At 42.8% G+C, this 27,408-nt stretch overlaps 2 protein-coding genes across 3 annotated transcripts in view; one reads left to right on the top strand and one right to left on the bottom strand.

Moving 5' to 3' along the window:
• Positions 1 to 6,192, bottom strand: part of PAN2 (poly(A) specific ribonuclease subunit PAN2) — a 37,375-nt gene extending 31,183 nt beyond the window's left edge. The window contains exons 1-4 of one of the 2 annotated variants that reach the window (XM_056864040.1): positions 5,923 to 6,192; positions 3,461 to 3,630; positions 2,859 to 2,979; positions 803 to 880 (exon numbers count right to left, since the gene is read on the bottom strand). In XM_056864040.1, the coding sequence (XP_056720018.1) occupies positions 803 to 880; positions 2,859 to 2,979; positions 3,461 to 3,630; positions 5,923 to 6,192 (639 nt within the window). The remainder of the gene's footprint in view (positions 1 to 802; positions 881 to 2,858; positions 2,980 to 3,460; positions 3,631 to 5,922) is intronic. The other variant, XM_056864047.1, reaches the window with a different exon arrangement.
• Positions 6,193 to 17,133: 10,941 nt separating this feature from the next.
• Positions 17,134 to 24,058, top strand: IL23A (interleukin 23 subunit alpha). The gene is made up of 4 exons (XM_056848858.1): positions 17,134 to 17,238; positions 20,354 to 20,440; positions 21,791 to 21,916; positions 23,894 to 24,058. Exons 1-4 carry the CDS (start codon positions 17,134 to 17,136, stop codon positions 24,056 to 24,058), a joined length of 483 nt encoding a protein of 160 aa, XP_056704836.1.
• The last annotated feature ends 3,350 nt before the right edge of the window (positions 24,059 to 27,408 follow it).

Genomic DNA, 27,408 nt, shown 5'->3' with positions numbered 1-27,408 from the left:
ATGTATTGGTTAAGACAACAAGCTGTGATCTGGGATGTCTGCTGTTCAAATCTCAGGCCTGCCATGAATTCATTATGTGGCCTTAAGCAAGCCACTCAGGTTCCCCCACCATATGCAAGATGGGCGTAATAACACTGGCTTACTTTACAGGACAGTGGTAAGAATAACAAGATAATCTTTTTAAATGTTCTGAACACCAAGAATGTCATACAAATGCTATTATGTATGCTATGGAAACACAGACGTGATGTATCTAGCATCACATGTACCTACCCCTTTAGTGTACCCAAGCCCAAGCCAAGCCCTCTGAATTCAATGAGCTTTGAAGGATGTAAGCATAGGACTGCACTGCAAGTAAATCTCATGTAGCCAGAGGCAGCATCCCATTTTTTAAAGTTTTCAGAGATACAGTGAGAACTTCAACAATCTTTTGTGCTTTTTGCAACAATACCAGCTTAAGGAATCTCTTCACTCAAACAGCTGAAAGGAATGTCTGCCTTCTAACAGATGCAATGCATCTTGGCCCATAGCCTTCTTCCAGGTCACCAGCCAGTTGTTTCTGAGGCAAATTTTCTTCCCAAGCCCAATATAACTATCAGATCCATTCCAACACTACCATGTGATGTTTTAGAATGCTTTAGGAGCTAAAGAAAAGTAGCAGGATTACTTAAATGCATGGGAATTTTGTGATTTATTCCCTGGATTGAGATGCCAGATTTCTTAGGGAATTAATATAGCCTCTCTCACTTTGGTGTTGTTTACAACTCTCCAGTAGATTACAACCAAGTAGTTAAAAGGTTACCTTTCCTGAAGTGTGGCCACAGAAGAAGAAACGGTTCGACTGCCTCATAATAGTGACTCCAGGCACTTCCACAGTGTACTAAAATGGCATTTATTTTATTTATATTAATATTATAGTTTGTCTTTCTCAAAAAAGACTCGAGGCATATCAAACTTCAGTCATGATACATAGAAAGAAATCGACATCAAATTAAAATGGATAAAACAGCAAATTAAAGCAGCAACTTAACATTATGGCAGCTTCATACAATTTTTTTCTAAATCAACAAGATGGACAGCTACTTTTCAAACAAATTATGTCATGTGCAAGTTCTTTACCTCATAGAAGGTAAGGATGCAATCCAGTAGAGATCCCTGCTATGCTAATATCACTATAGCTCTTTCTCACCAAAGCCTGGACAAACCTCTGGTCACAGCAGTTGCAAAACTGACTGGCCGGGAATAGAGCGGGTGTTGCAGAGCTTGCGAGCCGTGGGATATCCAGCTCCTGGGCAAGTCTGGGGTTTGGGAGTGATGCAAGTGCAGCACAGAATATTTCTGCATACTGTCCTAAGTCCTAAAATTCTAAATGTTTCTAACTCAATGATAGAAAGAAAACTGTCTTTAACTATTACTTAATTTTAAAGGAAACTACTGGCATTTAGTAGAAATTGTTTCTAAAATGTGTCACTATTATTTCTTGCTGAGAAGCAACTCTTTAAAATGGACAATTAAAGTGGAAACCTGCAGAAGTCCATTTTAAAGAGCTGCTTCTCAGCGAAAAATAATAGCGATGCATTTTCTGTCTCTTATTGAAACAGAACCTAATGAAGATGGTACATCGCTGGTACCTTACGCCACAGAAACTGGCAAAAAATATAAGCTTTCTATTGGTTCCTGTTGGTACTGTACATCTTCCAATGCTGATTTCATACACATGTGGTGAACACGTGCATGGGCTAAAATATTTTGGCAAATATTTGTAGTCATGAATCGTGGACTAACATTGGATTTTCCTTTCAGAAGAGAGATATTTTTACTAAACTATATACCAATGTGTCCCAAGATACTTTTAGGATAATATTTCAATTTGATTATGGCAGGTTAGAATATTTTTCACAAGATATTGAAAACAGGCTATATTCCCTAAAATGCAGGAACTGATTGATACAATTAAGGAAACATTTAGTGATCCAACTCACTGCTTTGAAAAATGGTTCAGATGTACAGAAAACTGAGATATTACAGCAACCTTTAATCAAAAGATTAGTATTCTCCTTAAAGTGTCTTTATTCTTAGTTTGACTGGTGGTTAACTATCTGAAGATTTCTGTTGCTACTGAACATAGTTAATATATATTTTGATTAGCATGGCTAATTGCTTTCCTTTTAAATAAGACTTATCTTTAGATGTGTAAGTAATTGTAATGAAAAGGTTTAAGGTCTGGGGTTTTTTATATTATGTTGCTTGCATGACGTCAGAAATGGGCATGGTTTTACTTTTACTTTGATATTTCAGCCTTTGTCCCCCCCTTTTTTATATTAAAATAATAAAATATCCGGTAACAAGACATTTTGACATTCCAGAGCATTTCTTGGATATTAGAACTTCTGAATTGTCTGTATTAGGAGCAGAGACTACTTGAACCAATCAACACAATGAGGATCAGAACCTCCCTGTAACACAGCAGACTAACGTTGTGATTTGAAACACCTCTTTCCCAGATTCTCAATTTGTTTCACTAAGATCAACCAACAGTATTAATAGTCAATACTCATTCATTCACTGGAGATGCCTTTGTGTAAAACTAGAAATGGCACCCCCAACTCCCTGGAGAAAAAAACTGTCCTGCCCCTTTATCAGAGGCTTAACAGGATGTTACTTACCAGGTATTGTTATCTACCTTCATGCCATGAAAAGCTTCAGCTATCCAGTTCCTTAGATTAAACCTTTCTAAAAGGGATATGCCATTTTTTTCTCCAGGTCCATGGTAACCATAGACACACCCACCTCCAGTATTAGGTAATCTCAATAAATGACACAAAACGATGGAATAAGGACTTGGGTTTCTTGTATACCTTCTGGGTCTCTTGAACTGTATTGAGATCTATCTCTATCACATGGTTGGTGAGTCCACCAATGAGCAAAGTGGTGGGATCAGTCATCAGAAGGCTGTGCATGTCTTCACTGTCATCCATGCTAGAAGAAAAAGAGGGATATTCAGGGCCAAGTCCCCATTCACATTACTTTCTTGAATGACCTGGTAAGAACACACATAGAAAATTTACATCACAATGTTACACTATATGGATCATCCCAGGAAATGTTGTGTGGATAACCTATTCTGATGTAATTTTCCCACCTCCACATGCTCATGGGATGACTTCAAAAAAGGGAAACAGGAAATGCTAAGTTGAAATCTGCCCACACTTTTCTGGAGGAAAGAATGATTGGAAATACAAGCCTTCTTCCCAAGATTGCACAGGGATATTCCACACACTGCAAACATGTTTTTGAGCTTCTCAGTGTACCAGATGTGTGATGAAATTTAAAGAGCTTTCATTGCATTCCTACAGGCTCAAGTGGCCTCTTTATAAGCAAAACTTTGTATGGAGAGCAATAACTCAGACAATGTCAGTATCCTCCAAAGCCCAGTATCCCCCTAGAGAAAGGCACTTACAGATAATCAAAGATTATGAGGCCTCCTCTGGACATATATTTGAGGTTGGTTTTGGTCAGGAAGAGCACCCCATTCTCCAGGCTCTGGATCTGTCGGATGTCATCACTACTGTGTACTTGGAAAGACGAATAACGTTCCAAGGCTGGGCCAAAGAAAGAGGTGGCATGACCCTGAAATTAAGATGTGCAAAGCTTCACTTCAATCTGATTCTGTCATATGGGCATCCCATATTGTGATTAGGATGAAAATAATTAGATTGCTACAAAATCTGTCTGAAAACAATAGAATGTAATTTGTTGAAATTTCTGACAGCATGGATATGAGACTCACCAGTATCTCCTAATAAGACCTAAAACTTCAAAAGCAAAGATAAAGCCAGAATATGAGAAATTAGTATTTACAGACTTTTTAAAAAATATCTAAAAATATATCATTGCAGAAGAAGGCTGAATGGCATATATGTTTAAATGAACTAGAGATTTACAAAGACGTATCTCAGCTGGCCTTATTCTGTAGAGATATGCTGTTCTCACAGCACTAATTCTTATAGGAATTTTTTATAAACTAGCTACAGTGACATTTGTTGCTACAGTAATTGCATAATATCTATAAAATTTAAAAGCAATTAGATATTAGCATTGTTCAGTAAATAAAGGTGTTTTTTCACATGTGGTTAACTTGCAAAACAGCCACTGACTGAGGGAATTAATACATTTAAAAAGACTTCTTATTAGATACAAAAGTTACTCAAGACGATTTCCCCCCCAAAAAACCAATTCAGGCATGTATATTATAAATATACATACTATTCATTATAAAGTAAACGTTTATGTAACATATGGATATATATATTTAATTTTTTTCATTTTTTATTTCCTTTAAAAAAACCACAGAAAAAAAACAAAGAAAAAAAACTTAAGAATAATATCCATAAAGACAAAATATAATAACAATGGTGCCGGAACTAGATATAAGTTTCTATAAATGGTTTCCAAACATCTAAAAACAAGCTCATGTGCAATTGCCGTCTACATGCTGTTCATTCAAATACTGATAGAGTTCTAAGGTCCTCAAGCCATTGATGTACCAGAGGTGTTGTAACAGAAGTCTTTTAGCTGTAGTACAGGTAGGGAGGGTCGATTTTCATTGGCCATTGGTTAGTCTCCACAGGACAGTCAAATAGTTTAAAAGTACACAGAACTACCTCCTCCCCCCCGCCCACACACACCCAGTGACTCCTACTCCATGCCCAGAAGATGGCAAAAGAAACCTCCAGGATCCCTGACCAATTTAATGTGGAACAAATACACACCAAAGCATGCAGCTCCAACCTATACAGGAAGTGTAAGTTCAGGGGACAGTATTTCCTATTACTACACACAGCCAGCCTCCCCACCCCACAGTCTGAAGGCCCACACTAGTATGATCTCATCAGATCTCAGAAGCTAGGCAGGGTCGGCCCTGCTTAGTACTTGGATGGGAGACCACCAAGGAATACCAGGGTCGCTATGCAGAGGAAGGTACTGGCAAATCTCCTCTGTTGGGCTCTTGCCTTGAAAACCCTAAGGGGTCGCCATAAGTCAGCTGCAACTTGACGGCACTTTACACACACAGAACTCTGATCACCAAGGCTTCTGAAGCAAAGGTGATGGTACCAAGCAGAGAAAAGAGGAAAGAGATTCAACTGGGAGCCTTGGCTCCCTTGCTCTGTTACCCAAGGCCCTGGCAGGCATGTCTCTGCATATCAGAGGTAGCTAGCCTGGCTGGTTAGAGACCTTTCAGATAAGCAACCTATCTCCAATGCATCTCCCATCTCATTCTATTTCTTCTGTGCAGCTAAATGTGGGATGCAAATATTTTTAAAGGACAATAGAAAGACTAGAGGCGATTAAGAAACTTCCTTGCTAGCTTTTTAAAACGACCACCAACAGTGACAGAGGGGAGAAATGCACCCACTACAACAGAGCAGGAGCCTTTACAAACTGCACTCAGCACCTTACAAGATAGGGGAGGAGATGCAATGGGAACATCAGCACACTGGGACAGCAATGGTTGAGTGGGCATCTTCAGGAAAAGGTGAAAGGCAGCAGATCAAGGGAGAGCTGCTTTGCATGCAGATGATCCACTTGAAGGATCTCAAGTAAGAGCTGTTGAGAAAGTCTTTGCTCTTCGTGAGACCATGGAGAACCCCTGCCAGTTATACAAAGCTAGATGGACCAATGATCTGACAGTTTCAAATCTTCAGCCCAATCCACACTAGATAAACAAAAGTAAATGGAATTAGTCTACTGAATTTAGCAGAGTTGATAACACAAGGATCATGCTATATACTAAAAATCCCCAAGGCTAATTTTAAATATATATATCATCTAAAACAACTCTCAACTATGTAGTACATAGTACAAGTAACGGCTAACTTTGGGTTTAATGAATCAGTGAAACACATAACAAGCACCACTTACCCCATGGCTCCCAACCCAAAGCATCTCTTCATGTAGATCAAAATGTGAGAAGGAGACAGGCACACCCACTTCAGAGACCACAGTGTGGAGTTCTGAGTACATGCCCTCCATGATACGCACTGGGTCAGGCACAGGAATACTCTCCAGTGGCACCCCTTCAGAATCCAGCTCCACATTCTGTAGCAGGCTAGGGTTGAGGTGGGGATCCAAGGCTGGGTGGAGGGCAGGCACGTATTCTGCAAGTGCTGGGTCAAGGCCTTCAAAATTCATGGTTGCTGTCCATTTTTAAGGCAGAGAAAGGAATTATACAGATACACTTTTGGTAAGAGAATTACATTATCACTATTATATGAAAGAATAGATTAGGTATTTCATCACATAGGAAGGCAGCAATAATTGGAGGCAGAAATCAAAGTTTCATCCACTCCACTGGCCACCCTAGCTATTAATTTGACTAACAAACCTATGGTGTATACTCACTCCCCCGTTAGAGAACGTTATTCATGAATAAAATAGTTGTGTTCAGTTGTTGGGAGTGTGATGAGGTCATGACAAGTGAAGTCTGTGTAACAGTTTTTTAGTGGATGAATTTTCTTGTTTCTTTGTTCACATAAAAGGTGGGGAGAAATAAAACACAGCGAGCACTTCCTTTAAGGTCAGGGACAGAGGGTGGCATTTGGGGAGATGGTATTGCAGCAACATCCTCTGGTGTGTGGGTTGCCGAAGGGTGTGAGCCATAAGTCTTAAAAGTGGCATGTACATCTAATTTTAAATTCAGAACTTTTGAAATGAATTTCTGGAAAACTCTACTCTAGTGCTGGCCATATCAAAACTGGGCAAACTGAACTTGTCAGGTCATCTTTATCAACAGAAACCACATGAGAAACGCATCCTATAACAGAATGGAAAAGGGAGAGCAACGAAGACTGCAGGCAGCCCTCTGATTGCAAACGTACTTTGGAATAGATCCCAATGAAGTCTGACGATTACTTCCAAGTAAACATGCATTTCACCATTGAGCAGAAACAGGTCATCCCTTGGCGAGACAAGAACCCGTACAAGTAAAAAAAACGACACCCACAATCCATTGCGCTACAGGGGCAAATTACCCAGAACTGCGGCGGGAGAGAGAAAGGCAATGGGAAGGTGCTTAGAACTTCCTGTACCATATCTCATCTCGAGACTAAATCATTCCGGATGGTTTATAAACACCCCCGAACTGCTCACAATACCTTGTAAATGACCCAAATTCCCCTCACGGGAAGAGGATTACCCACAATCCTTTGGTCTTCCGGGTTCCCTTTCCTCAACCGCCGTCTTTTCCCCAACTCCAACCTCTTCGCTGCCCCTACAGCCACCTCACTCCTTTTCGTATCTTCTCCCGCTTCAGCTCCCTAGGAACGCCTTAGCGGAAAAAGGTTGGCGCGTATCGACCAATGACAGGGCGCCTTGGAGAGGGTAGCCAATCAGAGCAAGGATGGGATAGAGCGCTTGACACTGATGACGCGCTGTGGAAGGGATGAAAGCGTGAGCCAGTGACGCAACTAGTTAAAAGGGAAATACTTTATATGGCAAGGAGTAGGGGTGGTTTCCCTGCGATTTGCTTGGTGTACGTTTGGTGGGGTTGCGCTTTCTCATTTGCGCTTTTAATGGAATCATCCAAGTTGACCTACTCAAGATGGTCTTCAGGATTGGGCTTGATTGAGGGGGGGAAACAAAACCCCGAACCTGCTTTTTTTTATCCAGCAAGTGGGTTGTGCTGTTCTTTATCTAAAAGTCTTTGTCCGCGTGTCTGCATTTTCCCTGCTGTATAGGTTAGGGTTTTGTTTGCCTGCTACTATTCTGGTTAGCCCTTTCTGTTAAAAAGCTATTTTAAAAGTCTCACGAAAAGAACAACTGTACTTTGGTGTCCTAATTGAATCACACACATTACAGTTGGGATGTACTAAAACGCATGACAAGCCAGCCCATTGGAAGCAGCGGGAGAGGATGCACAGCCCGTTGAAGATAATGGGAGCCGGGAGTGTCGGTTGACTTGCATGGGCTCCATTGAAATACATTACAGCACAAAAAGAGTTGCAAAGAAAATGTGGAATGGATTTCCCAGTAAGGTCTCTAAACTGTTCTGGGGTGGGGATGACAGCCCCCCCAAGGGGATTGAAAGCCCCTGGGGCTTGCAGAAGTGTTCTAGGGGGGGGGATGACAGCTCCTGGGACTCTCAGATGTGTTCTGGGGTAGGGGTGACAGGATGTACTAAAACAAATGACAGGCTAGCCGATTAGAAACAATTTCTGATCCCGGGTTTGCCGGCCAATCAGTATATTTCTGATTCATCTACTTAAATCCACAACATACTTCCTCATCAGACTGTGGCTTCTTCAGAGGAACTGCTGATTTGGGACCTAAGCCTTTCTCCCAACACAGTAAGGACCCAAGAACACACCCTCCACATTGTCTCCAAAGGATTAATTTTGTATTTCATGGTCATGTTGGTTTTACTTCCTGGCTCAGATTCTAATGCTAATAGGGGAACTGAGGGAAGATTCAGCCTGCAGTTCAGCCCTACAATTGCTGCCCCAAACTCCTTGTACGGAAGGAAGAATTTCCCTTTTCCCACCACCAAAATTAAATCACTTCTTGGATGGGCAGTGAGACTCTCTTAAAATATTTAATATTATTTGTAAAATAATTATCAAAACATATACAGGAACAAATTTAAACAGATACACCCCAAGAACCTCGACCGAGCACTTTCTACCTCCTGCCAAAAATACATAGACCTGGCAACCCTGGACATCCCATTGTGTGGCCCTTCGAGGTCCAGGAGTAGGCAAATGTGATCAATAAACATAATTGTTGAGTGGTATGACGCTGGCAAGTCCACACAGGCAGAGTGATCACTGAGCAACACACCCAGGAACCTTTCCTTCCTCCATGCGTGTGTCCAACCTGCCCAGAGGCATGGTATTTCATTTCCCCACAAAAATACTGCCACCCACATGCTTGCTCACCTCTGTGTTTGCTTCCTTCTTCCTCCCCTCCAGATTCCAATGATGAAAAGCAAAACCACAGAAAGGGAAGTTGTTTCACTACAACCTTTGGTGTCTCCTTTTTAATGACTGGGGTTGGTGAGATCAGCCAATGGAGGGTGTGAATTAAACAGTGGTCTTAAAATGACTGACTTTTACTTTTTATGTAATGTAGCAAGTTACTAAATCACCATTTTAACTATGATTTTCTTTACAATATTATTGTTGTTATTTAAAAGATATACAAGTAAACAGAACATTAGATATGCAATAAATCAGAAAAGGAAAAGGGAAATATAAGAAAACCACATTCTTCGCATTGTTTGCTCTATGCGGCCCAAGGCCCAAAAGTCCTTGCCAAATTAAATAAATTCTTGTAAAGTCCTCATTTTTTAAAATAGCAGTTTCACATAAATAAAAGTATTTAATCTTGTCCAGAGGTTAGCCAATATTAATCCAGCAGCTGTTATACAAAGCTTTTTTGGGGAAAAAACATAATTCATTAATTCATACTTCACTTAAAAGAATTCTCATGTACCATCAATATTGTGACCATCAGTACTGTGACCTTATGAAAGCGTTAGAGATACCATCCTCTAATACAGTGATGGTGAACCTTTTAGAGACCGAGTGCCCAAACTGCAACCCAAAACCCACTTATTTATCGCCAAGTGCCAATACGGCAATTTGACCTGAATACTGAGGTTTTTGTTTAGAAAAAACAACTCATACATTCACATATTTTGCGTTAAAAGAAAAACACAATAACAGAGCTTTCAATGATACAAACATCTTTTTATTGAAAGGTAAAAGTTTGCATTTGGCATGCATCTCTCCAGGACTCGTCCTCTGCTCAGCCACCGGACATTATTGTACATAAGTAAACAATTATACTGTGCCTGAACCTCCTCAAGAAGTGCTTGAAACTGTTGACAATTCAGAGCACGAGCTATGATGTAATTCACCATTTTTGTGACATCTTTGAGGACATCGACAAATTTTTTTTGGAATTTTTTTTGGAAGCAGGGAAATAAGAAAGGAGGAACAGGAAGGATCCATAAAAGAACAGGGGCTTTTTGTTCCATTGCAGCCTTGTCTCCTCTTTCCTGTGAACTACAATTCCCAAAAACCCTTGCAAGTGAGTGAGTGAGTGAGTGAGAGAGAGAGAGAGAGGACTGAATCCTCTGAAGACGGGCGGGACGCCCCGGCAAACAGCTGAGCTGCCCCGCAGCTCAGCTGAGAGGGGGGGCATGGCAAGGTGCTTGGCCACAGCCTCCCCGTCCAAACTGAAGAGGGGCGGGTGCCCGACAAACAGCTGAGTTGCGGCCGCAGCTCAGCTGAGAGAGAGGGAGGGGCTTGCCCCGGGTGCAAGGAGAGGGAGGGCGCCAGCACAGGCTTGGGGAGCATGGGCTTGGGGAGAAGGAGCACTGCCCTCAGCGCCCTTACCACGGCAACACGGCACAGCCCTAGGCAGACGCAACGGCTCCACGTGTGCCCACAGAGAGGGCTCGACGTGCCAGCTGCGGCACACGTGCCATAGGTTCGCACAGACAGCTCTAATATTTCCTCGCTCCATTGCATTTCCACCACATATGAGTAAAATCAACATGGGGTTCATTAGAATACCAACAAAGCAGGACTAATGCCTTGAAACATTCTTTCTAATCTAAGTGGGGGGAGAGGGGGGCTCCCAGTGAACGCATGCAGCCCCCCAGTGTGCACATGGTAATGGCAGCTTTCTGGCATATCCATGGAGGGATCTCAGAAGAAGAGGGCTGGGTCAAGGCCTTTTGGTACACCCATCGCTTTCTGGACCTGGCCAGCATCAGCCCAGGCCCAGAAAGTGATCCCAGCCACTCCCCATCCCACGGATGCTTGGGAGCGAGCAAAGCCACTGTGGGGCATTGGCACCCTTCTCATTGTACTGACCCAAGCAGTTGCTTGGGTGGAGAAGTGGTTCTGGAGACAAATTAGATCTGTGGAAGGTCTAATGTGTGGAAGATCTGTAATTGGGATACCCTGCAGTTGTTTTACAGTGAAAAGGATCTGCAGGAGGGTGGGGCAGATGGGATAGGGACAATGGTGCTGAGGAAGAAGGCGTTTTTGTTAGAGCCTGAGAGAGCTGATCTTGAGAGAATGGTTGATCTGTGGATCAGTTAAAAAATAGCCTGTTTGACAGATTTGAAACAGTGGTATGCAGTTCCCTCAGGTACAAGATCATTAAAAACTTTCACCGAGAACACTTTTGAAAGTGGTCTTCAGTGGCATAGGTGTGGGGAGGCAGACTACAGCGTGGATAGAAATGGTAGGAAGAGATGATCATGTTAGACTTTAAAAAGAGTGGTTCCCTAACACCTCTACTTCTCCAGCTGATGAAACAGAACTGGAGGGGAGGCACAATTACTTCCTCTTGAGCATGTGCAGCCCAAACTGCATCTCTGAAGGGAGAAGACTTTCAGACCTAAAAGCTACCTCAATAAATATATGAATCAAAGTTCACAAAGAAGTGATGTACAGCTATGCAAATGGTATCTATGTGAGGCAAATAGCTGCTGCAGGGTAAACGTGATATGCATCAGGAAAACAAAGCAGGGGGAAAATATGAAAAAAAATATGAACACTTTGATCTGCTGCAAAGAAGTTGCATGGTGAAGCGGCTCACCAGTTCGGTTAGTTCTTTTGCAATACAGGATGAGTAGGGTTGCCAGGTCCCTCTTCTCAACCGGCGGGAGATTTCGGGGGCAGAGCCTGAAGAGGGCGGGGTTTGGGGAGGGGAGGGACTTCAATGCCATAGAGTTCAATTGCCAAAGCGGCCATTTTTCTCCAGGTGATCTGATCTCTATCGGCTGGAGATCAGTTGAATTAGCAGGAGATCTCCTGCTACTAGCTGGCAGTTGGCAGCCCTAAGGATGAGCCAAGAGAATTTCAAATTCAAATTTATTAATACAGTCGACTGACCAATTACATGCCAACACATCAGCATTTCCAGACACAATAATTTTGCACCGCAGAATCACAGACTGCCTGTACACATAAAGGTGTAAGGTCAATAAAAGCAACCCCTGGTTCAAATTATCATCTTAAAATTGATAAAATTATAAAATATTCTAACAATCATTCTCTAATAAAGTTCTGTGTATTTTAATAGCAGGGTGAGCCAAGAGAAGGATATTCCAAGCACTAAAAAAAATGCCTGTGGTTTTCAAGCAATTGCTGCTTCCTCTTCCTCTCCCATCCCCATACACTATGTTTTCAAACAAAAGGGACACGTGGAAAGCCAGAGTGTGGTAATTGGTTAGGGACAGTGAAATGTGTCATGTGAATTTCATAGCTGTGTGCAGTACCTTTCTGTGCAATGTGGGATCATCAGGAAAAGAGGAAGGGGCATTCCCTGATCAGTGTAAGTTTCCACTTAACAACATTTGGAATCTCCACTGAGCCAACCTTGTGTCTGGTACATTGGCCCAGTGAATTCCAGCACAAGGCTCTCCATTTCTGCAGAACTGTGGGGGGAGAGCCCCAAACCAGAATGGGAATGAGAGAAAGAGCGAGAGGCAAAAGGGACCTGGGCAGGTCACCCACAGGTCATTCTAAGGCACGTTTGGCATGGCTTCCTTCCCCACAGATCAAATGTGTTCTTTCAGCAAACCACATGGTGGTCTCTTCTGGTGTCTGTTTAAACATCTTAAATTATCTGCATCAAAATACTAGTACCAACAAGCTACACCATGGGGTGAATATTCTTTCCTCCCTTCTCTTCTTTCTTTTGTGTCCCCCTTGGTCAGAATGTATATTGTGGGAGTCTTCCCCCCCTCGCTGCTGCCCTTTGTGAAATGCGACAATGCAATATACATGGCGACACATTGGTGCAGGGAAACATAACGTGTTCTTGCTATGTGGAATAGGGCTGATCCTAAATCATTGTTGAGCCATGGCTTCCAATGGCAGCTTTCTGTAATGCTATCAGTTGTAGCTTGCAAACATTAGCACTGAGAAGCTAAGTACATACAAAAAAGTATAATATAGGACAGGGGTTTCCCCACAACATTTGATAAAGGTACCCCTGCTAACCTAGCTAATCTGCTGGTCCATCATTTGGGTTGACAATGGGGTTTAATTGGTGCCTGGATCCTGTACTTCAGAATGGTTTCAGTGCTAGTGTTCCACTATAAAACATAGGAATCAATTATTTCAAAAAAGGTTTTCTATGCATGTGCAGTGTGCATCCATATGGGGACATCAGTGGTCCCTGTTTTCCAGAGATACCCTGTTTTGGGTACCAATTTATGACAAATCATAATCTCTATTTTGTATTATTATCTTGTAGGGATGCCGCTTTTCAGGAGGTGTCATTTTTTTGGTCTGCAAGAAGCTCCCATTCAGAAGTAGCTGCCTCCAACATAGTAGGATGCTTGGCTTGGAACCATTAAACATTTTGTAATTGCCTCCCCTGTGGCAGTAATTTTGCAACTGATTCCGTAGTCATCCCCCATGGTAGCCATTTTTGGTGGTACCCACTACATGTTCTCAACATTCCAAAAGTGCCTACAAGCAAAACATGTCTCTAAGCCATAGATGAGTTCGTGGCTGAGATTCATACTAAGAGAAGGGCTTTGTCTAACTCACTGATGAGCCTCACATTGAGGTGGAGGTCACTAAGAGCCCTTTCACTGGGTCTTGGTCCATATGAGTACCGTCAGTGGGCAGAGCAAATGCTGATAACACCTGGCGCAATTGAAAAGAAATAAATATAAAATAAAGCCTATAATAACAATGAATTGCCAAACATGCTTGTATACTTTACTCCTGATTAACCTTTATCAGCCAGATCATTGGCTATTTAACTGGAATTTAACTTGGCTATTTAACCTGAAGAGAAAGACATGATATTAATAGTCTCCTATGGCTAATTCCTTTTCCCATTCCCAGCAAGAGGTGAACTAAGGAGGAGAGGGTTGATCAAGAACTCACAGTCCACAGGAAGTGATGTTTAACTTCCCAAGAACAGGATCCTCTCATCCCAAAACATTTGACTCTATGTTTATTGTCAAAAAGACATTCAGTGTCTCACGTCTCTTGCTACTTCCTGGCCAATAGACCACAAAATTCATCTTTTTGAATGTCACTCTTGGGGCTTCCCCTCTGAGCAGGGGGAGGGGGAGTTGTTTGTGATGGTATTATGGTTAGAAAAGTGACATAGAGCTGTGGAAAAACCATATCCAAAGGCCTTAGAGGGGATCTGATGAAGGCTGAAGGAAATGTACTATCTGTTTGTCTTTAAAAATTAGTTGAGATAGACTTGTGGGTAGCAAGCATGCCTTTTTAAGCACAGAAACTAACTCATATAATGTAACCAGTGGAGGACCCGGAAGGACTTGCGGAAGGCATCTTATTTTCTCTTCCTCCACTATTTCCTCTTTCCCTTTCCTGAAAGCCCCCATAGCCTCTCTATTACACTATTTCCTCTTTATCTCCTCCTGGCAGCTCCCATAACTTTACATTTTCCTGCTTCCATCTCTCTTGCTCACCTACCCCCAACCATCAGCTATATTTATTAAAAAGGTAAAGGTCCACTGTGCAAGCACCAGGTCATTTCTGACCCATGGGGTGACGTCACATCCTGACATTTTCTAGGCCGACTTTGTTTACTGGGTGGTTTGCCAGTGCCTTCCCCAGTCATCTTCCCTTTACCCCCAGCAAGCTGGGTACTCATTTTACCGACCTCAGAAGGATGGAAGGCTGAGTCAACCTTGAGCCGGCTACTTATACAGCTGTATTTATTATACTACATTTATATCTGCCTGTGAGGTAGGTTGGGCTGCGAATGTATAACTAGCCCAAGCTTCCATGGCAGAATGGGGATTTTAACAAGGTTTTAACTAGCTATACTGTTGTGGCTGCCTACAGCTGCTGCTTCTATTATTGGGGGGGGGTTTTTTTAACCCCCAGGGTATTAACTTTCTATTAATTTATTAGGTCTATGACTGCAGTCTTGGACCAAGAAAGGAGGGAGGGATAGGGAAACAGGGAAGGGATAAGAAACGTAAGGAACATAAAAACAAAGATTTTAAGTTTTTCTGCAAACCTCGGTTTTTATCAGTTTCATAGAAATATCTGCTTTGTCTTGTTGATGGCTCCAGTCTCTGGATTAAAGTATCCACAGATTGACTGTGTTGAGAATTAATTATGCCTTGGAGCATAATGGGGCTATGATGTACCCATCTACGAGGGTACTCAGTTTCCCAAGACAAGGTGTTCTGAGATTCAAAGCATGCTAACTAGGGCTGTTGATTCTGTAAAAACCGAACCGGAAAAATACTGAAAAAAGGGAATTTCGGTAAATATCTGGTTCGGGTTTACCGAGTCCACAAAACCCTGGAGGTTGGCAAAGCCGAATTTGCCATTCCCAAATATCCGGCTTTCCGCAGCTCCTGCAGAGGCATTTTTACAGGTAGAGGTCTCAAATTTTCAGGGTAGCTAGAAGGGACTCTCCTTGCAAGCACTGTCATGTTTGGTAAAGATTGGGCCAGGGGGTCAGGAGTTATGGGTCTGGAAGGGGTTGCCCATCCTCCTCCATTCAAATGCATTGGCTGACTCTTTAATATGATCTTTCCAATGTATCTGAGTGGAGAAGCTGGGCTTTAAACGGTGGGTTGGAAAGTTCGCCCGGTGCCTTCATAGAGATACAATGTGATACACTTTGTCTCTATGGAGGTGTGGGGTGAACGTACCCACCTTTTAAAGCCCGGCTTCTCCATTCAGATACATTGCAAACATCACGTTAAAGAGTCTGAACACAGCCACTTTGCCAATGCATTTGAATGGAGAAGGATGGGGGCGACCCCTTCCAGTCCCCATACCTCCGGACCCCCTGACCCAAACTTTACCAAACTTGGGGTTTCTTGTAGGGAGAGTCCCTTCTAGCTAACCTGAAAGTTTGGGGCCTCTACCTGTAAAAATGCCCCCCAGGAGCTGTTGCCACCATTGAGAAGAATAGGGATTTATTTTGCACAGCTCCTGGGGGGGCATTTTTACAGGTAGAGGTCCCAAATTTCCAGGGTAGCAGGAAGGGACTCTCCTTGCAAGAACCCCCAAGTTTGGTGAAGATTGGGTCTGGGGATACTGAGTTATGGGGTCTGGAAGAGGTCTCCCCCTTCCCCCCATAGGAATGAAGCCGGTTCCTATTCATTCCAATGGGGGAATGGGAGCGACCCCTTCCTGACTTCGGCATCCCTCACCCTCCCTTATTTCCAAGCTATACATCAGGGTATTCAAATGTTCTGCAAGACAGTTGTTAAAATTCCTTGAGGAAAAAAAATGAAGGTTGCTATAAGCCTAAAAATCTGCCCACGGGAGAGGCTGTTCTGGCATTTCCTTTTCATCAGCCTCTGCAAGGGGCAAAGCAATCTCTCCTGTGCCTGGTTTGATTGAATTAGGTCAATCACTGCAGAATTACCCATCTCTAGAAGCTACCCATTTCCTGCAATTCCTGCTGTTGGCTTGCCCTTTTCCAGAAAGGAGGCTATAATACATTGTTTTTTAAAAGAGCTCAACTGGTGAAATTAATTCCTTTAAAATTCTATGTGGCCAGGGCTATGATGTCTGAAGGAGAGTCCTCACATATACATCTGTCACATTATTTACTGAGGCACTTCTTCAGGAGGTTTAGATTATCTATCTTCATTCTTTCTTTTGACATATGTGTTGGACGAGGTAAGAAAAACAGGATCTTCTTTTGTGTGTGTATGTGCATACAGGTAGGGAGAGCAAAGGGGAATTTATAATTGGCCCACTCTGCTTGGAGCTTCTGGCATCCCAACTCAGATTAGTCAAATAAACTGCCCTCTGCGGTTACCCACAAGCCACACTGGAGAGCCCAGGGAGGAGTATTGCTTCTGCTTTTTCAGTGGACTCAACCTGTTGGCCTTAGTTCTGTTCCCTGACATCATTGCAATGTCCCACCCCCACCTGCCAGGCCCCAAGGGAACTCCCCACTGCCTGCTTGAGTCACCTGAGGCAGAATCATAAATAGAGAGGCTGGTTCCTCAAAGTCCCAGTCTCAAGCCTGGTCTCCTGCATCATTCCAGGCTCAATCTGAATGCCACTAAAGATGAAAAGCCTGAGGTGCTGTTGGGAAATCAGCCTCCTTTGTCTCCTGTTGCTATTTGGAGATTCCAGAGGGATGCTCCGGCCCAGGGAACATTGCACTGACTGGCAGGGTTGTAAAAATGCCTCACAAGAGATCATTCAACAGCTGTGGAAGTTGCGAGTCAAGCCTTTGGCACTGGTGAGTGGAACAGAACTCCCCATTTTAGTTGGACAGGATGGGTCAAAGTCAGAAATAGGAGCATGGGCCACAGAATAGGAGTACAGGGAGAACTCGCAGGTTCTTGCCCAGGACAAGCTTTGCTGGGGCCGTAGAAATGACATGTTTTCCAGAACAAAGGAACCTGGAACTCGTCCATACAAGTAAGTAGGAGATAGTAGGGGTTACCGCATTATGTATTCCCAGTGATGTATTAAGAGCTTGAAAATGTTATAAAAAATACTGTTTGCACTTTGGGTTACCGCACTTTGTATTCCCAGCGATGTATTAAGAGTTTGAAAATGTTCTAAAAAACTTCCTGGGTTACCGCACTTGTATTCCCAGCAATGTATTAAGATTTTGAAAATGTTATAAAAAATACTGTTCACACTTTCCATGTATTCCCAGAGATGTATTAAGAGTTTGAAAACGTTATAAAAAACACTGTTTGCACTTTGTTTGGCTCCTTTAGCTGTGAAGATGTTTTCCAACCATTTATAAGCCGTGGTATCCAAAAACCCTTTTAAAGCGATGTTTTTTATAACATTTTCAAACTCTTAATACATCGCTGGGAATACAACCCCCATCGCTTTAAAAGGGTTTTTGGATACCACGGCTTATAAATGGTTGGAAAATGTCTTCACAGCTAAAGGGGCCAAAGTATGAACAGTATTTTTTATAACGTTTTCAAACTCTTAATACATCGGTGGGAATACATAGAAAGTGTGAACAGTATTTTTTATAACATTTTCAAACTCTTAATACATCACTGGGAATACAAGCATGGTAACCCCCTATGTATTCCCACCACTGCATTAAGAGTTTGAAACTGTTATAAAAAATACTGTTCGCACTTTGTTTGGCCCCTTTAGCTGTGAAGATGTCTTCCAACCATCTTTCAGCCGTGGCATCCAAAAACCCTTTTAAAGTGATGTTTTTTATAAGTTTCAAACTCTTAATACATCGCTGGGAATACATAATGCAGTAACCCCCAGTGACTGAAGGGTACTCACAACAGCTGTCACTGTGTGTGGAGAAGGAGCACTGGGTAAGAACATGGGTTTATTCTCCCATTTTGAGTGAAAGGAGTTTGATTACAGAACAGATTTAGGAAGGTGGAGGATCATAGGGGCTGGGGAGGAATGGGCATTATGTAGGAGAGGAGACCCTTTTATGAGAGACAAGGTCACGTGGGTGTTAACATTGCGTATGCATGATCACATTATCATCATGTTTTTTGTGTGTAATGCCATCAATGTGTCTAGTACCTTACAGAATAGCAAGGACAAAGGTTCCTGCCCCGAGGAGTTTACAAATGAAAACAGTCCAGATGACTTCATTCAAAATAACTACTGGGCCCTGGGTCTTTTACTTATTTTCATTAATGTGAATTAGGACTCCCAATCCCCTCCTAAGGATGGATAAATAAGATTCTGCAGGTGTGGTAGGAAAGATTCAGACCCACCATTGAATAATGGCAGTGAATGTTTTCCACTAAAGTCCTTCCAGAATTTTCTAATATAAAATACTCTCTTTTAACATCCAGTGCTTTCACATCCAGATAATGATCTGTTTTTGGTGCCATCTTCATTTTGAAATCATGGGATATGATGTAATTGCTGTTTTCCCCCCACTTAATATTCTAATATTGCAGCATCACTGGCTCTTGTTTTCACATGATGGGAGGAGGGAAATCCACCATTCTTTAACTACCCTGACGCAAAAAGAGTTTTAAGGAGTAATTAATGTTGTTACCTGGTAGGCTTCATGGAGAGAGAGATGCTTAACCTGGATCATTTATGTTTGGAATAGATTTCTTGTTTTTTAGTGTCATGTTGCTCAATCTAAACCCCGTGAATACAGCAAGATTTAAAAAAAATTAAAACCCACTGACATATCCAGGCTTGCAAAAATTGGTTAGTTGGATCAAATTGGCTATTGGATGCAAATATAATGCTCAGTAGCCCCTTTTGCTTTTTTTTTTTTTTAAAGTGCCTTCAGGAAAGGGATGCAAAGTGGAGATGGAGCAGGAGGGGATGGAGTGCTTAACTATTTCCTCCAAAATGTCCCCTCTGTATATTTCAGAAAAGCCAGGGGCAGGAAAGAAGTTGGGGGATCTCTAACAGAAGCCTCAATACTGCACCAAACAATTACTCCCAGGGTTATTTGCAGGGAACCAGTGTGTGTGTGTGGGGGGGGGGGGCTTTGTGCCAGCATCATCCTTTATTGCTGCTTGAGTATGGAAAGGAGAGCCACAGGTTGTGCCTTGAACATCAGTAAAGGTGTGGCAAGGATAGCCCAGCATTTGCAACCACTTGTATGCTTTGTAGTCCGCGGACTCATCTTCAGATTCCAGCATGGACCACACAGGGCAGTTTGTAGGATGCACAACAGATATGTGTAAAAGCATAAGGAATAGTCCTTCCCATCTGATGAAGGGAACTTAGGCTCTCAAAAGCTCATACCCTGAAAATCTTGGTGGTCTCTAAGAGATAGTCCAGCAGTATATGTGATCTCAGTTGAGAAGATGTGCTAGTAGTAATTTGAAGCACCATATAGATGGCACTGGGTACTCCAGAAAAGGAAATATATATACCAAAGTAAAAACAGAAAAAACAAGAACATACACACACGGGGGGCGGGGGAGCTTGATCCCAAAATTAGGTTCTGTTAAATGGCGCCCAAGACGAACTCCAAATTGGACGCTACCCCAGGAAGTGACAGGTTGGCTGAGAACCTGTCAGACCTTGGAAAGGAGCTTTCCACTCAACCTGATTTCCTAAGAGAACCAATATAGAGCAGACTGGATGGGCTGTCTCTTATTGCACCCAACTGCAACATAAACAGGATGAGGAGCTGTGGAAGTGGGCAGTGAGTTCACAAAGCAAAGCCAAAGAAGGTGTCTTGAGGATTTTGACTCCTGTTTGGGTGCTGGGAGATGCTGGATCACAAGCTCAACATCAGAGGCGGGACTGACTGAAGGTAAAGCAGTAGATGTACATGGCAGGGGTGATGGTCTTTTCCCAGCAGGAGGCTGGCTTTTCAGTTCTGGGACTGAGACATCCTTTCACCCAGCTCCTGCTTTATTTTCCTCTAGAATACCACTGAGCCTGCTTTGTTTCCCAAGAAGATTGACTGTGAAGACCACTGTGATCCAGAGTCCCTGGGCAACGATAATAAAATGGTAACAAAAAAAAAATCAGGAAGTCATGCAGATTTATTATAACAAGAATCCACTTGCATAGTAAAGATAAATTTATGCTGGTGTGCTTTGACCTCCAACTTTGCTAGTATAAAGATGTTTATAGCCCAGCACAGCTTTTGTAGCTCACCCCTCTCAAATATTTTTACAGGGTACAGACTAATGGCTTTGAAATAGCATTTGGGCAATGCTGGGGTTTTCTGGATAGAAGAATAATGGCAGGCAAGGTTGTGTTCCAGTGCTGACATTCTTGGGTGTGCCTTAGCATTCATTTACATAAGGCGGGCATGGTGCCCTGGATGGACTATTGCCAAGGAGTCTCCAATCTGCAATGAAGCATTTCAGCCAATTATTCCCTCTCAGCTTCACCTACCTCTTTGGGTTCTAAGAGGTAGAGAGAAGGAAGCAGGAATCATACCCCAAGCTCCTTGTAGGAAGGGATGGATAACAATATAATAGGGTAAAGGGTGAGACCCAACAAGCCTGGCTGTTGCCCTCTCTGAGCAACAGCAAGCCTTCTTAGGATGTGTCCCAGAATCCTTTGCAACAGGCAGCAAATTCCCCAGTGGGCATTCAGGGGCTCCTCGTGGAAATTGTTCCATGCAGATAGCAAGTTTGAAAACCATTGTTTTAGACCATGCTGTAACCATCCAATCTCTTCACAAATAACAGTTGGAAGAGAGTAGACTGCCAATTGTTTCTAGCTTGGGGAAATGAGTGATGTAAGTGGTATAGTCACTGAGGGTTCCTAGTGAGAAAAGAAACGACATGTCCATGCACAACATTAAACAGGAAAAACACTCCCTGTAGTGTGAGCAGCTTTTTAATGTTTGTGCGGCTGTAACATATGGGCGAGTTGAACACGAGATTCTTCTGTGCGCCACTCCCTGTCACTACCACTAGCTTCTACCTCTTATTTTGTTGAGGAACAAAATAACCCAGTCTGAAGCAGAAGGGAGTTGCATTGTGTCCATCTCAGGTAATCAACTTCAGCAATCTTTTAAGATTTTGTCTGAGTACTGAATGAAGGATGAGATAGAATATGAAGATTTCCAGCACTAGGAAGCCAGAGAAGAGGAACAGATTCTTAAACCTCAGGTATTTTCAACAGTGATTCAGACTTCTGCTGAGATCCAGTCAGCTTTGAACGCTAGGGCTGTCCTTGAATATCAAAGGAGCAAAAATGACAGCACCTCTGAACACTTTCCTTTTCTCGGCTTTCAGTCTGTTCTCACAATCTAGGCTTAGGGAGCAGTTTCCAGACCAAATTGTGTAATTTACAGAAGGCTTGATCTTGGTATTGAAAACACATTCTTATTCTTTTTCTTCTAGCATTGCCTGCAGAAGATCAGCCAAGGACTTCACCATTATCACACTCTTCTGGGACTGTATTCGCAAGCACAAAACATCACTGACCTACGATCTGCCTTGGAAAAGCTGTCATGCCTCCTTCAGAAGGTGGGTGTATCTATAGGATGGAAGGAGTTTGGAGAAAGGAATACAGGTATCATGAAGCAGGGCTGTAAGAAAGGTCAGAGAGCTACTGAAACAACCCTGGCTCAGACACCTGAAAATGGGATATTTTAAAACACTCTTTGTGGCTGGATGGACCTACCTCAATCTCTTTGGTAGATTTCACACATGCGACGTAAAGTTCTTTGCAGTCTTTCCCCCACAGCTAGTGAGCATGTGTGAACTTATAAAGCTGTAGTTTTAAATCCAGTTACAGCCATGTAATGGAAACACACAAGCCACTGGAAGGGCTGTGGCTCACTGGGAGAGCAAGATTGGTCTATGCAGCTAAATGGAAAATGTCTGAGATACCAGACAAGAATGTCTGGATAAATAAAATGTTTGAACTAGCAGAAATGGCTAAACTTACTGCTTTAGTAAATCAAAAAGACAATGAAGAATATGTGAGAGAATGGGAGGCATGGATAACATATTGTGAAAACGAATTAAATATGGGAAATGTTAAAGGCTATGATTTAATCTAATTCAATTGATCAATGTTGAAAGGATGAAGTATTCAATAATTAAAGTATATAGGATGATAATATGTAGTTTATAGAAATGTTATAATGAATTAAAAAACGAATACAGAGGGGATTATATAGATATTAATTTGATAGAGGAGGGCAGAGGGGAAGTCAGAAAAAAAAGACAATACAGATTAGGCTGATTAGTTTGGAATTGTTTTATTTTAGGTAACTATGAAGATGACAATATTGAAATTGTATGTGCCTTAATAAGAAAATAAAAGATTAATAATAATAAAAAAGTTCTCTACCTGAGACCCTGGAGAGGTGCTAACAGCCTGAGAAGACAGTACTAACGTTGATAGACCAACAGTCTGATTCAGGATAAGGCCGCTTCATGTTCATGTATGTGGGAACATGCCTTACAATTACATTTCAACCTTGTAACATTTCTTGTGCCATTGTGAACAGAAGCTTTCTAACTGGGTAGCATTTTTACATCCCTACCCCCCCCACCCCCCATAAAGCAACACACATTCTGGAATGTTTCCTCCACATAACATTCTAACCTCTTGACTGCACAGAAAAATGGAGGGAAACCCCTTATCTGTATCATAAGTGCGTACGTGTATGAAACTGACAGGGACAGTCTTACCAATTTCACTGGCAGCAGGAAAAGCTTGGCCAGTCCACTCTTTTCCCTTGCCTCTGCTATTTTGGCTCTTCAAAGAGAAGAAGGGGAGCTTTTGTTTTTCCTTCAAAAAGGCCTATCAGTACTGGTGTTCATAGTAATACTTTTTAAAGAAACCTATCTAATAAGCCCTCAGTGAACCGTTTTCACTGGACCTTGTCAGCATTAGTGAAGAGCACAGGGGACAGTGAAGGAAGCGGCTGCAGAAAGACACCTTGGTACATCTAATAGTAGGGGATTGAGGGCCAGAAGCCTGAGTACTGGCCTAATGTGTGTGTTTCCCCTCCTGGAACAGCTGGAGGGTAGAAATGACTTTTAAACTGGGAAAAGCATGTGTGGGTTGTAATGAGTGGTTAACTGAAGCAGGGAAGATTCCTCGAGAACTAAAGCACTTTAAAATCCACTAAAATGGTCTGTGTCTAAGATAACACTCTCCATCTTGGAGGTATATAAGGGGAATTTAATGAGTCCATCCTGATAGTTTACTCCATCCCCCAAGAAAAGGGCTCCTCGATAATGAATTGCTTTTGAATCATCCATTTATTGCTCTGAGACCCAGCCAGTCCCACAGGTGGCAACTATTCAGTGCCCAAATACAGAACAATTTTCCAGCATTAAACATGTGCAAATAAGTGAAGGTCATGAGAGAGCCTGGTGCTCTTTGTCACCTTAAGAAGATGAAACTGCATAAAAGAATTGTTCTTACAGATGTAGCCATCTGGACAGAGAAAGCACATGTAACCCTGATTTTCTTTTCTTCGATAGGATCCAGACATCACAGAAAGAATCCACCCAAGCAAAAATAACACCAGCACTTGGGAGCAACAACTACTTCAGCAAGATACCCTGTGGCGTCTGCAGTCCTTCTCGGTTGTGGTGGCAAGGGTCTTTGCTCATAGTGCAGCTTTAAATGTGAAGATTCAGCAATAATGGGGGAAGTCGTCTGTAGAAATCTCCAGTGAAACAGGCCAAGGGGGAGAGAAACCAGCTATGTGTGCAGGAAGGGTTTCATGGTATACTTTTATTTATTTAATGTATTTATATATGTATTTATTTTATGTGGCCTGATGTCTGCTGGGCATTGCTTTACCAGTGCTAAGGCTTATGCCAGTTTAATATTAATGAACAGGTTTGTTATAGAACCTCACTCCTTTACCTTTAAAAAAATTAGCACCATGTCCCACTTTTTAGGGATGGCTTCTTTATATTTATATGGATTATTTATATTTTGTACCATTTGCTCCAGTAAAGTTCTTAAAGTGAAAATAGGTTATTATCTCATTTGCACAACAACAGTAGGTGCCCTCAGCTGGGCATCGAAATTGGGGCATATGCTTGGTTGGAACTGGATATCAACGATGGTGTATTTACCAATTTTACCTAACGGTAAAATAGGGTCTCCTATTTGGACTCTAGGAGCCCCGTGGCACAGAGTGGTAAAGCTGCAGTACTGCAGTCCAAGCTCTGCTCACGACCTGAGTTCGATCCCTATGGAAGTTGGTTTCAGGTATCCGGCTCAAGGTTGACTCAGCCTTCCATCCTTACGAGGTCGGTAAAATGAGTACCCAGCTTGCTGGGGGTAAAGGGGAGATGACTGGGGAAGGCACTGGCAAACCACCCCGCAAACAAAGTCTGCCTAGAAAATGTTGGGATGTGACTTCACCCCATGGGTCAGGAATGACCCGGTGCTTGCCAGGGGACCTTTAGCTTTTATTAGGACTAATTCCATGTCATGTGAGGGGAAATCAGTCCCTCATTTAAAGAGCTACCGACTTGTGCTGCTCCTTTCAACACCTGGACAAACATCGCAAGAAGCTTGGCCTCTCATAAATGTGCTGCTTAAAAGGGCAAGCGCTGTCGTGGGTGTCCTACCTCTGCAGCCTAGTTGCTCATTTCAGGCCCCCCTGCCCACTGAATGTCCTCACAAAATGAAGAATGAACAGGAGGAGGGATAGAAGATGCCTCTGAAGACTGCAGCCCAAAATCCTAGATGTGGAATACTTAAGTCCTACAGCTGGTACATATAGTATCTTCCCACACAACCTCTGTTTGGTACCGTCCCAGACAAATAGCTAAAGGCTGTTTCCATACTGACATTTTGCTCCACTTTAATATCCGAAGTAAAAGCATCTACACAGCATTGTCCTCTTTCTCAAATCCACTTTGCTCTGATCTATTGGGATCACCCAGTCTGGAGGGGAAGGTGTGCTTTTCCAAGGCCCCACCCACATTGCAGATCAGTTGTAATTCCAGTAGAAATACAAGCCCCATCTGGAGGTTGATATCAATACAGAAAGGGAGGGAGAGATAACAAGGCTCCTTCCCCACCAGCCTGCCTTGCCTCTCCCTTCTTCAGGGAAGGGGAAATGCCATGGCCCGTTCCTCTGACCTGCTTTTATCAATTTGTATTTGTTTACCACCATGAGTTTGTTTCCCCCCGAAAAAGAAACACAGGATATCAATATGATAAAATTCTAAAAATACCCCACACCATATCTATTTTTTTTCCATTTTAAAATATTAATAATAGATGGGTATGTATGCCACCCTGACCTCGATGGCTCAGGCTAGCCCGATCTCGTCAGATCTTATAATCTAAGCAGGGTCAACCCTGGTTAGTACTTGAATGGGAGACCACCAAGGAATACCAGGGTCACTGGGCAGAGGAAGGCAATGGCAAACAATCTCTTGCCTTGAAAACCCTATAGGGTCGCCTATAAAACCCTATAAGTCGTGTGTGACTTGACGGCACATTACACACACACACACACACTGTCACTCAGCTTCAAAACTGCAGCCTGCCTTAAAGCCCCAACTCATACCACCTGCTCATGTCCTTTGGAAGTGCCCCCCCTCAACTTTCCCCTCAGCTCCCAGCAGCAGCAATGGCTATAGATGGGAAAGATTCCTCTGTATACTCTTTTCCCCAATCCCTGCCATTGTGGGAATTCTTCAAAAGAGCTTTTTTTTTGGTTTTCAGACTGGCATATGTGTGTTTGTAAAGTGATGTCAAATCACAGCCAAATATACGGCGACCCCTTATGGGTTTTCAAGGCAAGAGACCTTGGGTATTCTGTGGTGGTCTCCCAGCCAAGCACTAGTCAGGACTGACCCTACTTCGCTCCTGAGAGCTGAAGAGATCAGGCTGGCCTGGGCCATCCAGATCAGGGCCTGAGCCATAACACCACATGTCAAAAAGGGCGAACTCTTGCCAACTCCAAACAGACTGCAGAGCAGCTTCCTGCCCATTTTGGAGCTGGTCTTAGGGATGACAGCACACCCAGGTGATTGCCTCTTCCCCTGTGCCAGCCATTGCTTATTTGGCACTCCAAGAAGCCTTGGTCCCCAAGGTAGCACAACACTTCTTTTTGGCTTTCACAATATGTAGAAAACTGAAATTGAAATTTTGTCCAGAGTCCAATATCTAATGGCTAAATAAAGCATGAAAAACCTTTAAAAATGTTTTCTCTGTCTCCACATCATCCGCCTCCTATAGAGGCCAGTACTCCAAATACACAGCAAGCCGAGACACAGATGGGATATAGCACTGAACAGGGCTAGCTTGGAGAAGGGACGAGATTTCCAGGCTTGGAGAAGGGCTGAGATTTCCAGCAGTGGCCAAGAATGCTACCAACACAAGCATCCGCTTCTTAATATAAGCTTTGTTTTATAACCGCTATTTCTCCAGCTCCTAGGAAATCCCAAGGAAGCTTTACAAGGTCAATTTACTGTCAACACAGTGCTGGAGACTTAAACCATGTTTTGTAACATAATTATAATTTGCAAATATATACAGATTGAGCAGGCAGACAATAAGCAAGGAGGCATGGATAGGCAAGAACAGCAAGATCACCATCTCCAGCAGTATAGATTCAAACCTCAAGATCCCAAAAATCTGATCCTGCCAGCCAGAAAACTCTTCATTCTCAGACAGCTCCAAAGCTCTTTTTCATTTGTCTGTCATTACATCCAAACCATACTTTTCTAGTTTCACTACCTACCTGGGCTGTCCAAAATGGGACCTTGGTTACTTACCGAGAAGGTTCCTTCTCCTCTGAGGTACGAAGGGCATCTTGAGATAGACGGGCGTTTCCATTCCTGGTTCATAGATAGGCAGGAAGTACAGAAAGTTCAACCTCACTTCCTGTCCCCTGACCAGAAACGCCCCTTTGTCTCCACTTGAGACTTCCAGAGCTGGACAGGAATCTGTAATGTTAAGTAAAAAGGAACGACACGGGCCAAACTCTCGAACACTTGGCTGTGGTAACTTTAATGTGGAT

This window comes from Euleptes europaea, chromosome 1 (genome assembly GCF_029931775.1).
Source record: "Euleptes europaea isolate rEulEur1 chromosome 1, rEulEur1.hap1, whole genome shotgun sequence".
Taxonomy (NCBI): Eukaryota; Metazoa; Chordata; class Lepidosauria; order Squamata; family Sphaerodactylidae; genus Euleptes; species Euleptes europaea.
Note: the sequence above shows the minus strand (reverse complement) of the source record. Positions and strands in the feature narration are given on the sequence as shown.

Coding starts and splice junctions, on each gene's coding strand:
- IL23A (XM_056848858.1), top strand. CDS start 17,134: ATGCTCCGGCCCAGGGAACATTGCACTGACTGGCAGGGTTGTAAAAAT. Junction 17,239..20,353: donor GAGTCAAGCCTTTGGCACTG/GTGAGTGGAACA, acceptor ATTTTCCTCTAG/AATACCACTGAGCCTGCTTT. Junction 21,917..23,893: donor TGTCATGCCTCCTTCAGAAG/GTGGGTGTATCT, acceptor TTTCTTCGATAG/GATCCAGACATCACAGAAAG.